This window comes from Typopeltis vanoorti, chromosome 5, assembly GCF_054136105.1.
Source record: "Typopeltis vanoorti isolate ZY-2024b chromosome 5, IOZ_Tvanoo_1.0, whole genome shotgun sequence".
Lineage (NCBI taxonomy): Eukaryota > Metazoa > Arthropoda > Arachnida > Uropygi > Thelyphonidae > Typopeltis > Typopeltis vanoorti.
The window spans coordinates 124179282-124192942 of record NC_143553.1 but is presented as its reverse complement, the minus strand read 5'-3'; the positions used below and the strand labels follow the sequence as shown (position 1 = coordinate 124192942).

General features: G+C 34.2%; 1 protein-coding gene across 1 annotated transcript in view; it reads left to right on the top strand.

The window, feature by feature from the left end:
• LOC150106780 (phosphatidylinositol 4-kinase type 2-alpha-like) overlaps window positions 1-13661 on the top strand; it is a 148888-nt gene that overhangs the window by 33916 nt on the left and 101311 nt on the right. Inside the window, exons 3-4 of the mRNA XM_090393316.1 lie at window positions 1144-1275; window positions 6739-6892. Coding sequence (XP_090249442.1) covers window positions 1144-1275; window positions 6739-6892 — 286 coding nt within the window. The remainder of the gene's footprint in view (window positions 1-1143; window positions 1276-6738; window positions 6893-13661) is intronic.

Below are 13661 nucleotides of genomic sequence, written 5' to 3'. Positions count from 1 at the left end.
TACCATATTTATCATGGGGTATCTCTTTGAGTTTCATACCATGAATATAAGGTCTGGCAGTGCCTTCCCTTCTGTGAGTTTCTTGCAGGCAGAGCACATCACAGTCATTATCTCTGCAAATATTTGCAATGAGATCTTGCTTGACACTGGAGAAACCTTCAATATTAAGTGATATTATTTTTAGACCTGGCCCCTGGTGGGATCCTTTGAGGCAGGAATTTAGGAGCATTTTAGTTGGATCATTTGCGTTTGGTTGGTAACAGCTTTGGCTTCAAGCTGTTATCAAGAATGAGACCCTAGCTGCTGTGCACCCCTGTTGGCATTTATAGAACACTACAATTAAAGGGCTGAGTATTGGGTTAATGCACTTGGGCATAAAGTGTTCTTGCATCTCATCAGAAAACTGTAGCATGATCATAGTCTTCTAGAGTTTGTTCTACACTGGTCTGCACTGCTGATCATTATGGTGGTTGATGTTTGGTTATTTGCAACTGTCAGTTTAGTTAATGTAAAGAAGACTAAAACTGCGATTTCAGTTTCTACAGAAACTGAAATGGGATACTGATATGAAATCTTATGATAGAATCTGTTTTGAAGTTAAGTTGCTCTGTGTGCTATTGATAGCATACATGTGTTGCTTAGTAGTAGTTACTTAACAACAGAAATACATAGCAGTGCCTCATTTCTAAATCAGGACTGTCTCAATACTTATTTCAACATAATATATATATATATGTGTGTGTGAGAATGTCAGTCAGCTTTAGAGATTACATAATTATAAAAGGTAACTTTTCTTAATAAGCAATTTTTTTTTTGACAAAATTTAAGAATATCCTAAACATTTCAGTAGGTTTATAGTTAATCGGTGTATGTGTCAAGCCTTGCTGACATACAAATGGTTTTTAAACAAAGACAAAAACAGCTTTTAGACTACAACTGCATGAAGCCTTTTAGCTTCTTGTTAATTTATGTTAAACACTAATGTTGTCACGAAGTATTCTTTTAATATGAATGCATGTTAAATATATCTGTTTACTGCACGTTCTTGACTTAAGCAAACAGGTTATGCCAGTTTGTTTGATTATATAGCTAATGTATCATAATATAGTGCTGTGATGATTAAATTTTAATGTTTTTTTATAGGTAGTAAGACTTGCAAGTGATACCTTCAATTATTCTGCATTTGACAGAGCGAAGTCACGAACAAAAAGAAATGTAAATGAGAGGTTCCCTAAAATAGGACGACACTTTCATAGATTAGGCCTGCCTCCTAAAGTAAGATAAGAATTTTTTTTTTCTTTTTTTGTTATAAGAATAAATTTTTTTGATTGTATATTACTATAACTTTTATCAGTGCAGTGCATTATTCCCTGTGAGAAATAATTCTAAATTTGAAAAATTCATTTACACACACACACACACACACACACACACACACACACACACACACACACACACACACACACACACACACACACACACATATATATATGGTGATGCATGTCATAGTCTGCCATTCCAGAACTGCTATGGTGCACATAATGAACATAATTCATACATTAATTCTTTTACATATTAGCTGCTCTTGATGTTTGTCTAGAGTATGTTAGTCTGCAAGATCGGGAAGTGCTGCAATCACCACGATGATCTAAATGAGCAAAGATTTGCTTATTCTGTTGAATAAGCAAAGCTGGTGAGGAGCCAGTTAAATAAATTTATATGAAATATGACAGCAATTAGCCAAAGCACTAAGCTAGCAGTATGTAAGACAGTGTTCAACCTCGTTTTAATTTGTGGATCTGAAATTTTGGTTAGGAATAAAATACTTCATCAAAAACTAGAGACCACAGATGTGAGAATTCTGAGAAAAATTAGGGAAGGTGAGCAGATGGCATCCAGAATTAGCCATTGATGCCATCTGTTATCATATTAAAACTGAAGATATTAGGAAGGAACTTAATATTGTTAGCAAAACAGGTGTTTGTTTCCTAATTGACCAGAAAAAGCCTCAGAGGAAGATCCAGGCAGATATAACAATATTGGACTGTTAACAAGTAGTAGACTAATCTGGAGGGAAGTTGTTGACAAGAGATTAGTAATAATGCAAACTTAATCATGTTGCATTATTCTAGTTTCACATACACCCAATGAGGGTATCTATCAGGAAATTGATGATGATGTATTTTTTAAAATGTGTGAAATTTTTTCTGAGTAGCTCTTGATGTATAGGATGGTGATAAAGTTTAATGATTTAGGTTGTGGGTAAGAGTAGGGGGAATGGTTGGAGAGTTCTTTTGATTTTGTGAAAAGGAAGCCATTAGCTAAACACCTCAAATCCTCCTTGTGAAACATAATCATTAAAGATACTCACCTTATAGTCAGTTTCAATATAGTTTCACTTTTCACAAATGGAACCCTAAAAATAAAACTCCTCAAAACTTATTCAGATTCTCTTTCTGCCTGACATAACAGTCTTTTTCAGTTTTACCATGCACATTGGTTATTTTAGACTGAATATTGCACATTGGTTATTGGTTAGACTGAATAAGGACTCGTGGACCAACAGGGCCATAAGGGGCAATCATCTTGATTGTAAGGGAAGCGGCACTCCCATGGACCCCCTAGCTGGATCTATCCTCTCCTTCTTCTACTTTGAGGAAGACCCACTTACTTTAATCTTTCCTATAAGGCCTTATCAGCCAACTCTTCTTACTTTATGACCCTTGTGCTATTAGAGTACTCGAGGGCCATGAGGTCTTTTCATTTCTGGCCTTACAACTATGTCCTCTCTATAAATCTTACTATATTTCTTCTATAATCTACCCTTTCCCCTTCAATATACCCTATTCTTCCTATGGGTTTAAATTCGGAAGAAGGCGAGTTCAGAAGCCTTAAGGTAGCAGCCCTACCACTGAACTATTCCATCGTCAGGCTAGTCCCCTGACATGGAGAACATAACCATACTTGTAAGCTGACAGAAAAAGATAATCTGATTGAATCTATGGGAAACGACCCTGGAATGGAAAAGAGAAAACGAAAATGGAAGCGACAAAATATAATACACATAGCAAACTGGAATGTAAGAGGAATAGCATATAAAGAAATAGAATTAGACCAGTTATTAAATGAAAGAAATTTTAAAATAGCAGTAATCAGTGAAATAAAAAAGAAATTAAAAGGAACTATGAGAACTGAAAATTTTAATGTGATATACAGTGGAGTCGACAGAGACCAAAGAGCACAAGCAGGAGTCATGATTTGGATTCATAACTCCCTTTCAAAACAGTTAAAACGTTATAAATTATGGAATGAAAGAATAATAGAAGCTAGAATAAAAATAGATAGAGGCTATTTAACAATAATTGGTTTATATGCCCCTGAAGAAGGAAGAGAACAGGATAATATTGATTTTTATAATCAGCTACAAAACATATATAATAAAATAAATAAAAATGATTACATAATTTTAGCAGGAGACTTAAATGCAAGAATTGGAAACACGAAAATTAATAATAATATAGGAATACATGGAGAACACACTCTAAACAGAAATGGTAAAAAATTGATTGACTTTGTAGTTTATAATAACCTAAAAATAATGAATTCCTTCTATAAACATAAAGACATACACTTGGGCAGCAAGAGGATGGAAATCAATATTAGATTACTTCATATTAAATGAAAAGACATCAAAATTTTCACTAGATGTTAGAGTTCACAGAGGATATGAAATAAGCAGTGACCACTTCCTTGTTAAAATAAAATTAAGATTACCACCTAAATGGCTACAAGTAACAAGAACAGAAAGAAAAATTGAAACATTTGTTTATAAAACTAGACTATTGAATGACACAAATGTACAATGGCTATATGAACAAAGAATTAACCAGTATCTAGATAAAATAAAACAAAATGAAGAAATAGAAATAGAATGGCTTAATATAAAAACGATACTAAATGCAGCAGCAAATGAAAGCTTAGGAAAGACCAAAAAATTCAATAAAAGAAAAAAAACTGAAGATCTGGGATGATACAATCAAAGAATTAATCAAAAAGAAAAAAGAAGCCTATCACAAATGGTTAAGCAGTAAAAGATTAGAAGAAAAAGACATAGAGAATCATGGAACAAATTTGTTTCTAATTTAGAACATGATTTATATAAAATAAGACCCAATGTATATAAGATTTTGAAACACCTAAATGCAGATACCAAAGAAAACATAAAATTAAACACTGAATTGAAATTAGAAGATTTTCTAAATTACTACACAGAACTGTGGACAGACAAATATTTTAAAAAAGACAACTGGCAAACAATTAACGAAAATGAAAAGGAAATAACTGAAGAAGAATTAGAAATCAGCCTGAAAGAAACAAGAAACGGAAAATCAACTGGAGAAGATAAGCTAGGTTCAGAACTATATAAATACGCAGGAACAGGATTCAAAGGGAGACTTATTATTTTTAAATAAAATTTACTCAACTGGTATCCCCCCAATAGAATGGAAAAAAGCAATTGTGATTCCTATTTTTAAGAAAGGTAATAGAGATGACCCTAAAAACTATAGAGGTATCAGTATACTAAATTCATGTTACAAAATATACAGTAGAATCTTAAATAACAAACTATTGAAATATTCCAAAAACTTTATTCTAGAAGTACAAAATGGATTTAGAAAAGGACGATCATGTATAGACCCAGCCTTCTGCCTAAAATTAATAATAGAGAAAAGAAGAGAATATAATTTAGAAACACATATTGCATTTATTGACTTTGAAAAAGCAATTGACAAAGTTAAAAGAAGCATATTATTTAACATATTAAAAGAAAGACAAATACCAAATAATATCCTAAAAGCTGTCACAAGTATATATGAAAATAATCAAATACAAATAAGATTAAATCATGAGCTATCATATACAAGAGAGATAAACCAAGGGGTCCGACAGGGATGTCCCCTCTCAGCAAAGCAACTCTTTTTAATATCTACTTAAATGAAATAATAATAAAATGGAGTAAAAATTTACATCAAGGAATTAAACTTTCACCTACAGTTAACTTAAACACTCTCCTCTTTGCAGACGACCAAATAATAATTACATATTCTGAAGATAACTTACAGAAAGCTATTTTAAATCTAAATGAGATATCCAAAGATTATGGTATGATAATATCAACGGAAAAATCAAAAACTATGGCCTTTAAAGGACAAGATCCAGCAAGAACTAAAATAGTATTAGATAACAAGATCTTAGAACAGGTGAATTCATTTAACTACCTAGGATGTATGATCACTTATGAAAATGAAAAAGATATAAACATAAAAATTGCAAAATATTTAAAAATAACAGGAGTAATTAACTCTATATTTAAACCAAACCTAGTTCAAAAACAAACCAGGCTAAAAGTATACAATACATTAGCCTACCAGTCTTAATGTATGGAAGCGAAATCTGGACAATAAAACAAAAAGACAAACAAAGATTAACAACAGCAGAAATGAAGTTTATGAGAAAAACTGCAAAGTATACCCTATTTGATCACAAAAGAAACGAAGATATGAAAGAATTAAACCAAGAACCAGTAATTGAAAAAATTAAAAAATATAAACATAAATGGATGGAACACGTTCAAAGAATGAAAACAGAAAGATTACCAAAACAAGCCTTAAAGTACAAGCCATTAGGAAAAAGAAAACCAGGACGTTCTTAAACAATTCAACGATGACTTCTAAGGCCGGAACAGGCCATACTAGGCCTAAATCCTTGATACGTATGATGATGATGATGATTGGTTATTTTACTTGGCAATAAAATAACCTACAAGCAGATTGAAGGTACACCTATGCTGCCCTGACACACACACACACACACACGCCTGTTAATCTTATCATTGAACACTGAAAAAAAACTCAAACCCAAAATGTGGCTATGCTACATTAATATTTTATCATTTGACCACATGAGTTGAATGGCTACGTTAAACCTTTTTAACATGTCATAACAGACAGCATTCTAGTGTTCATTTTACCATTGAAAACAGTAATTGTCTTCCTTTCCTTGACATTCTAGTCAGCACACTACCAAGTGAATTGTTATCCTTTCATGTCTTCAGGAAACTTTTAAGTACCTAATACCACCTTAGATTAGCTCTGCTGACACATTCTTGAATGCTAATAATATCAAGTTCGTTTCTAATATTTTCATTTTTAATATGATTCTGCCTTTGATGCCTTTAGTTCACTCCCCTTATTTTTCTCAGATGGTGTGCACCACAAGAAGGTGAGGACTGGAACCCCTGATCAAACGCTCCTGTCATTTCTTTGCATTCCTCATAGGCTATGTGAATGTTTCCTGCCATTTATCTAGCTTTGACCCTTAAGCAATCCCTAATCATATATTACTATCATATCCTGTCCACCCTACTAGGGTACATATCATTGATTTGATGATGGCTAATGTCAACTTCAGGAGGGAGAGGTTGCATGTCCTAATGATCCTTAAGAAAATTTTCATTATTTATTAAGATTATAGAGGATCCAAGAATGCATAAATCTCCTCAGTTGTTTGTCAAATAATGTGATGATCTTGACAAACAAAATATATGCAGGTACTTGTGTAAATGCTTAAAGATGCTGCATTCATCTTTTCATATGAATTTAATTTTTCAATGATAAGCCTTAACATTCGTGATTGTACTATATATGAATGCCATTATGTTTTTACGTTCATTCACAGGTTGGATCATTCCAGTTGTTTGTAGAAAATTACAAAGATGCTGACTATTGGTTACGAAAGTTTGAATCTGAAGCATTACCTGAAAACCTACAGCGACAATTCCAATTACAGTTTGAAAGGCTTGTGGTTTTGGATTACATTATTCGAAATACAGGTGGGTAGGATTCCATGTAATAATTTTTTTAATGAAACACCTACTGAGAACATATGGCATCTCTCTTCCTTCCCTATTTACATATGCAATTGGAATTAAGCAATCAGATGTGATTCTATTATGTAAGAGACTGACTCACTGAGAAATTGAAATATGGATGTGACTGATTGAATTTGTTATATGAATATTGACTACATAAATATAAAACTAATTACCTTGCTCATGATCAAAGTTTGATTTTCAGCCTTGTAATATGTCCATTTTCAAATTAGGAAAAAGCAGTAAAACAAAATTCAGTAGTATTCGCATTAGAAGGAAACCAGTTGCGTAAAAAATATATATATATATATATTTTTTTTATGTGAACACCAGCCACAGAAATAAATAAATAAATAAAATAAAAAATAAATAAATTGTAACCCCATAGCTCATTAGTGGGGCACAAAATGTCAAAAGGTTACATAGTCCTGTAACCTTGCTCTGGAGACCACACATGGTACTCTTTCAAGTCGCCTTCAGGTCTGTAGTAAACAAGGTGTAGTCTCACACCAGGAAACAAATCTACTACCTAAAATAAATTATAATATTCAAGAAATTATATTCTTGTTTTAATCCTATACTCAGGCATAAGCAAACAAAATTTGTACATAAAGTATCTTCACGACTAGGCCACTTCTTTATAGAGGGTTGTTGACTTTGGGCTCCTAATAGGTATAAAGGTTTGAATGCACTGCCTCTGTTATTTGGGTATGTGCAACACTGCATACTTTGCCATCCAGCCTGACTTACATCAATGTATAAGACCTCAGTCAGACTGTATCTATTCTAGTATCTACAAATTTGATTTACCTAGTTTCTGTGGTAGTGCTAGAAAAGGGTTCGGTAATAAGTAACTAAGGCAGTAGTCATAGTATTCTTGAATGTTATTTGTGAGAGTTGGTTACAGGATTCTGATCTGGTAATCTTGGTGGGTAAGCAGAGAAGAGATAGTATGATAAAAATAATAAAATTGATGAGGAAGTTATACAAGATTAATATAAAAAGTTTTTTAATGGAATGGAGAGAGAGAGAGAAAGAAAGAAAGGAAAGAACAAGAAGCTGCCCCTGAAAGTTGTATAAATATTGCTGAACAAGGAAAAAAAAATGAGGAGTGTTTTTTAAATGAGAAACAAGTGAGTGAAATGTGTTGCCAAAGAATGTTATAAGTAACTAAATGAATTTAAAATGAAATATGACTGATATATCATCATCATCATCAAATTCCTGATATGTACCCTCAAGGGGTGTACAGGATATGATAGTACTACATGAAAAATTTACATAATTACTAATTTCCTATCTTCAATTTTCCTCCAAATCCGTCTGTTACTTGTCAAGACCAACATTATCAGATCTTATATTTCTATCATCTAAGGCCCTTTGAAGCGTATCAATCCACCTATATCTTGGTCTTCCTATGGGTCATTTTCCTGCCAACCTTGAAGAGAACACTTGTTTTGCTAATCTATCCTCACCCATTTTGTTTAAGTGACCATACAACCTGAGATTAGCTCTGCTAACGCATTCCTGGATGCTGACAATGTCAAGTTCTTTCCTAATATCCTTGTTTTTAATATGATATTGCCATTGATGCCATCTGTTCATGCCTATAATCTTTCTCAGGACTCTCATATCTGGGGTCTCTAGTCTTTGGTCAAGTGTTTTACTTCTGACTCAGCTCTCAGATCCATAAGTTAAAACTGGTTTCAACACTGTCTTGTATACAGCTAATTTAGTGTTCTGACTAATTTCTCTTTTATTCCATATAAATTTATTCAGTTGACTTCTCACTATGCCAGCTTTGCTCATTCTGTTGTCTATTTCTATATTTAATTTACCATCTTCAGTAAAAATCATTCCTAAGTAGCTGAAATGTTTTACTTGTTCCACAGGTTCTCCATTTGACATTTTCAATGATTCTCCCTATTTTCATTGTCTTTGCCTTTTTATTGCTGAACTTCATACCATATCTATTAGAACAGTTATTCAATTTAGTCAGGAAATCTTGCAAACTTGTAGCGGATTTATTTAAAAGTTTAACATCGTCCGCATAAATCAGAGAGCTGATATTAACATCTCCAATTCTGATATCATGTTTAATACCACTTTCCTTCATAATGTGATCCATATAGATAATGAATAATAACAGAGAGGATAATGTACATCCTTGTCTCAAAGCAGATTTAACATTAAACCATCTTCCTGTACTTCAATTCTAACTGTTGACATACAACTCAGATAAAGACTAAGTATTGCTTGATATAATGCCCCGTTGACACCATATAATTGTAGCGTATTGAATAGCTTCTCTCCTGGCACCTTGTCATATGCCTTTTTCAGATCAACAAAACTTAAATACAGATCTTTGTTATATCCCCATGCTTTCTCAACTATTTGTCGTAATGTGAAGATCTGATCCTGACAGTTTCTATTTGGCCTGAATCCGGCTTGTTCTTCACCAAGCTTTTCTTTCACAATTCTTCTCAACCGTTTCTCAAGTATGCTTGCATAAATCTTGTCAGAAACACTCAGTAGGAAAATACCTCTGTAATTCTTACATTCAGTTTTATTTTCCTTTTTATATATGGGTACTATGAGAACTCCACTCCAATCATCGGGAATTCGTCCCTCTGTCCAGTCTTTCTGAACTATGCAGTGCAGTCACTGTAAGACTTTTCTACCACCATACTTCAGCATTTCTGGTCGAATATCATCTACTCCTACTGCCTTTCCACATTTCAAGCCTCAGATGACTTTATCTACTTCGAGTATGGATATGTATTCCTGGCTCCATGCCTGTTGAATGTTTTTTATCACTGTGCTGTCATCATTGCTTATTTCATTTAGCAGTTTTTCAAAGTAATTACTCCATACTTCAAGGATATCTTTTTCTTCTGTTTTCATGTCACTTTTATCATCTCTAACTCCTTTTACAGCACTCTTTCCTCCATTTCTAAGCTTTTTCAACAACCTCCAGAATATCTTACCACCTTCTTGATATTTATTTTCTATGTTCTTGCCGAAGTCCTCCCATGACTTTTGTTTAGCTAGTTTTACACAGTATTTTGCTTTCTTACATTTGTCTCTGTATTCTCTAAGAGCACAAGCTGACTTATTTGCCAGGAACTTTTGATATGCTTTCTTCTTTTTCTTCACTGCCTCTTTAACTTCCTGTGTCCCATTGGAGTTCTGATTTTTCTATCCTTGCAGACAACCTCACCACATGCCTCTCTGGCAGAATCAATCAATTTTTTCTTCAGAGTTTGCCACTGAATCTCCAAGGTTTGATTCCTGTTCTCAAACTCTTTCATTCTTTCTTCAATAATCTTTGTGTATCTTAGTCTACAGTTCCTATCTGAGAGCTGCTCAACTTTTATTTGCTTTAAAACTTTCTTGCATGTTATTCTTTTCAATGTGAAATTCAATTTTATCCTGCTCAAGACTAAATAGTGATCACTTCCAATTTCATATTCTCTGTACACTCTGGTGTCCTGCACCAGGCAGAAAACATCACTATCAACAATAACATAGTCAATGAGACTTTTCTTATTCCTTGCTTCTTCTCTCCATGTGAATTTGTGCACATTTTTATGTTGGAACATGTTAGTAATAACCAGTCCTTGTCCTGAGCAGAAATCCAACAGGTATTTGCCATTATTATTAGCTTTGCTCTTTTGTCCAAATTTTCCCAAAATATTTTTGTATGGCTGACAATCATTTCCTACTCTGCTATTTAGATCCCCAAAATTAACCAACTTTTCCTTTTTCATTGTATCAGTTGCTTTTTCTAAAACATCAAAAAATTCCTCCACTTCTACCTTAGTAGAACCTTCTGTGGGAGCATAGGCCAAATAAGTCTCATTGTCCAATTCCCCATTCTGATATTTGCCCACATCACTCTACTTGAGACTGCCTGCCATTCAAGAAGATTAGCCTTGTATTTTGTGTTAAATACTATGGCTACTCCTTCTTTTCCTTGATTGTTATTTCCTGAATATAACATTTTGTATTTATTGCTCAGAAAGATCTCACCAGTTTTTGTCTTTTTTGTTTCAGTCACCCCTATTATGTCGATTTGGTACTTATCTAATTCTTCAGCTAGCTCCATTTTTTTGCCATTCAGGCTTCTTGTGTTGATAGTACTGATGTTTAACTCTGGTGATGTTGAGTTGGGGGGGTGTGCTTTCAGATTTGTTCCAGTATCTGACTTTTCGCTGTTCGCCCTGGTTCACTGGCGAAAACAACGGGGGGCCTTGTTTAACTGAGTGACGCTCCAGCCAGCATGAAATTTTGTCATGGTGTACCATCATTTTCTATATTGGTTTAAGCCAATAAGAATACAATTTGGTCGGTTAAATCCGAAATTGCCAGCCCATCCTCATTCGTGCAATATCCAGGTAGATACCCAAGAGGGTACACCACGAGAAGGTGAGGATTGGACATTAGGTCAGAAGCCCTGGTTGGTTCTCCACATTCCTTTAAAGGCTATGTGGAGGTCTCCTCTCAGTTATACAGCTTTGATCATTAGAATAAGTGAAGCTAGTTGGTGGAGAACAAATTGAATAAACTTAAAGATAATGAGAAAAATTAGTAAAAGCACTAAACTAGCATTTCTACAAACTAGTATTCAAACCAATTTTTTACTTATGATCTAAGAATTGGGTTAGAAATAAAACAATTTATCAAATGACCAAAGTTCTGAGAATAATCAGAAGTGAGGTAAAGAAAACAGATGATATCAGTGGCAGAGTCATATTAAAAATGAAGAAGATATTAAAAAAAAAAAAAAAAAACCTGTTATCATTAGCATTCGAGAATGCTAATGTTTAATATGAGTGACCTTGATATGGTCACTTAAATGAAAATATAAAGGAAAGGTTAGTAAAACAGTCTTTGATGCCAAGATAGCTGGAAAAGACCCAGAGAAAGATTAAGGTCTAGATGGATTGATGTGATCACTAGTGCCCTAGAAGACCAAAAGTAAGATCTTGACAGTATTATTGATGACCTGTGAAATTACTGAGGTGCTTAGGATCAAATCTGTATAACTGAGACCTCCACATAATCTTTAAAGGAATGCAGAGAACCTTCTCGTGGTACATCCTGTTAGATATCTTCCTGGATAATGAACAAACTAGGATGGGCTGGCAATATTGTGATTTAGCCGACCAAATTATATTCTTATTGGCTTAAACCAGAAATAAAATGATGGGACAACATGACAGAATTTCATGCTTGCTGGGATGTTGCCTGGTTAAACAAGACCCCCATTATTTGCCAGGGAACCAGAGCAAACAGTGAAAAATCAGCTACTGGAACAAATCCTGAAACACATCCAAACTCAGACTACCAGAGTTCAAGATCCATGGTGGACACAGGAAGTTAAAGAGGCAGTGAAGGAAAAGAAAAAGCATATTGAAAGTTTCTGGCGAATAAGTCAGTTTGTGCTCTTAGAGAATATAGAGACAAAATGTAAGATAGCTAAACACTGTGTAAAATTGCTAAACAAAAGTCATGGGATGCTTAGGGGGTGCTTAAGGGTCAAAGCTATATAACTGAGAGGAGACCTCCACATAGCCTTTAAAGGAATGCAGAGAACCAGTGCTTCTGACCTAATGTCCAGTCCTTAGCTTCTCGTGGTGCACCCTGTTGGGTATCTACCTGGATACTGAACGAACGAGGGTGGGCTGGCAATTTGGGATTTAGCCGACCAAATTGTATTTTTACTGGCTTAAACCAATATAGAAAATGATGGTACACCATGACAAAATTTCATGCCGGCTGGGGCGTCGCCCAGCTAAACAAGGCTCCATTGTTTTCGTCAGGGAACCAGGCGAACAGCAAAAAGTCAGCTACTGGAACAAATCTGAAAGCACACCCCCCCCAACTCAACATCCCCAGAGTTAAAGATCAGTACTATCAACATAAGAAACCTAATGGCAAAGAAATGGAGCTAGCTGAAGAATTAGATAAGTACCAAATCGACATAATAGGGGTGACTGAAACAAAAAAGACAAAAACTGGTGAGATCTTTCTGAGCAATAAATACAAAATATTATATTCAGGAAATGACAATCAAGGAAAAGAAGGAGTAGTCATAATATTTAACACAAAATACGAGGCTAATCTTCTTGAATGGCAGGCAGTCTCAAGTAGAGTGATGTGGGCAAATATCAGAATAGGGAATTGGACAGTGAGACTTATTTGTGCCTATGCTCCCACAGAAGGTACTACTAAGGTAGAAGTGGAGGAATTTTTTGATGTTTTAGAAAAAGCAACTGATACAATGAAAAAGGAAAAGTTGGTCCTTGTTGGGGATCTAAATAGCAGAGTAGGAAATGATTGTCAGACATACAAAAATATTTTGGGAAAATTTGGACAAAAGAGCAAAGCTAATAATAATGGCAAATACCTGTTGGATTTTTGCTCAGGACATGGACTGGTTATTACTAACACGTTCCAACATAAAAATGTGCACAAATTCACATGGAGAGAAGAAGCAAGGAATAAGAAAAGTCTCATTGACTATGTTATTGTTGATAGTGATGTTTTCTCCCTGGTTCAGGACACCAGAGTATACAGAGGATTTGAAATTGGAAGCGATCACTATTTAGTCTTGATCTGGATTGAATTGAATTTCATATTGAAAAAAATAACATATAAGAAAGTTTTAAAGCGAATAAAAGTTGAGCAGCTCTCAGATGGGAACTGTAGACTAAAATACACAAAA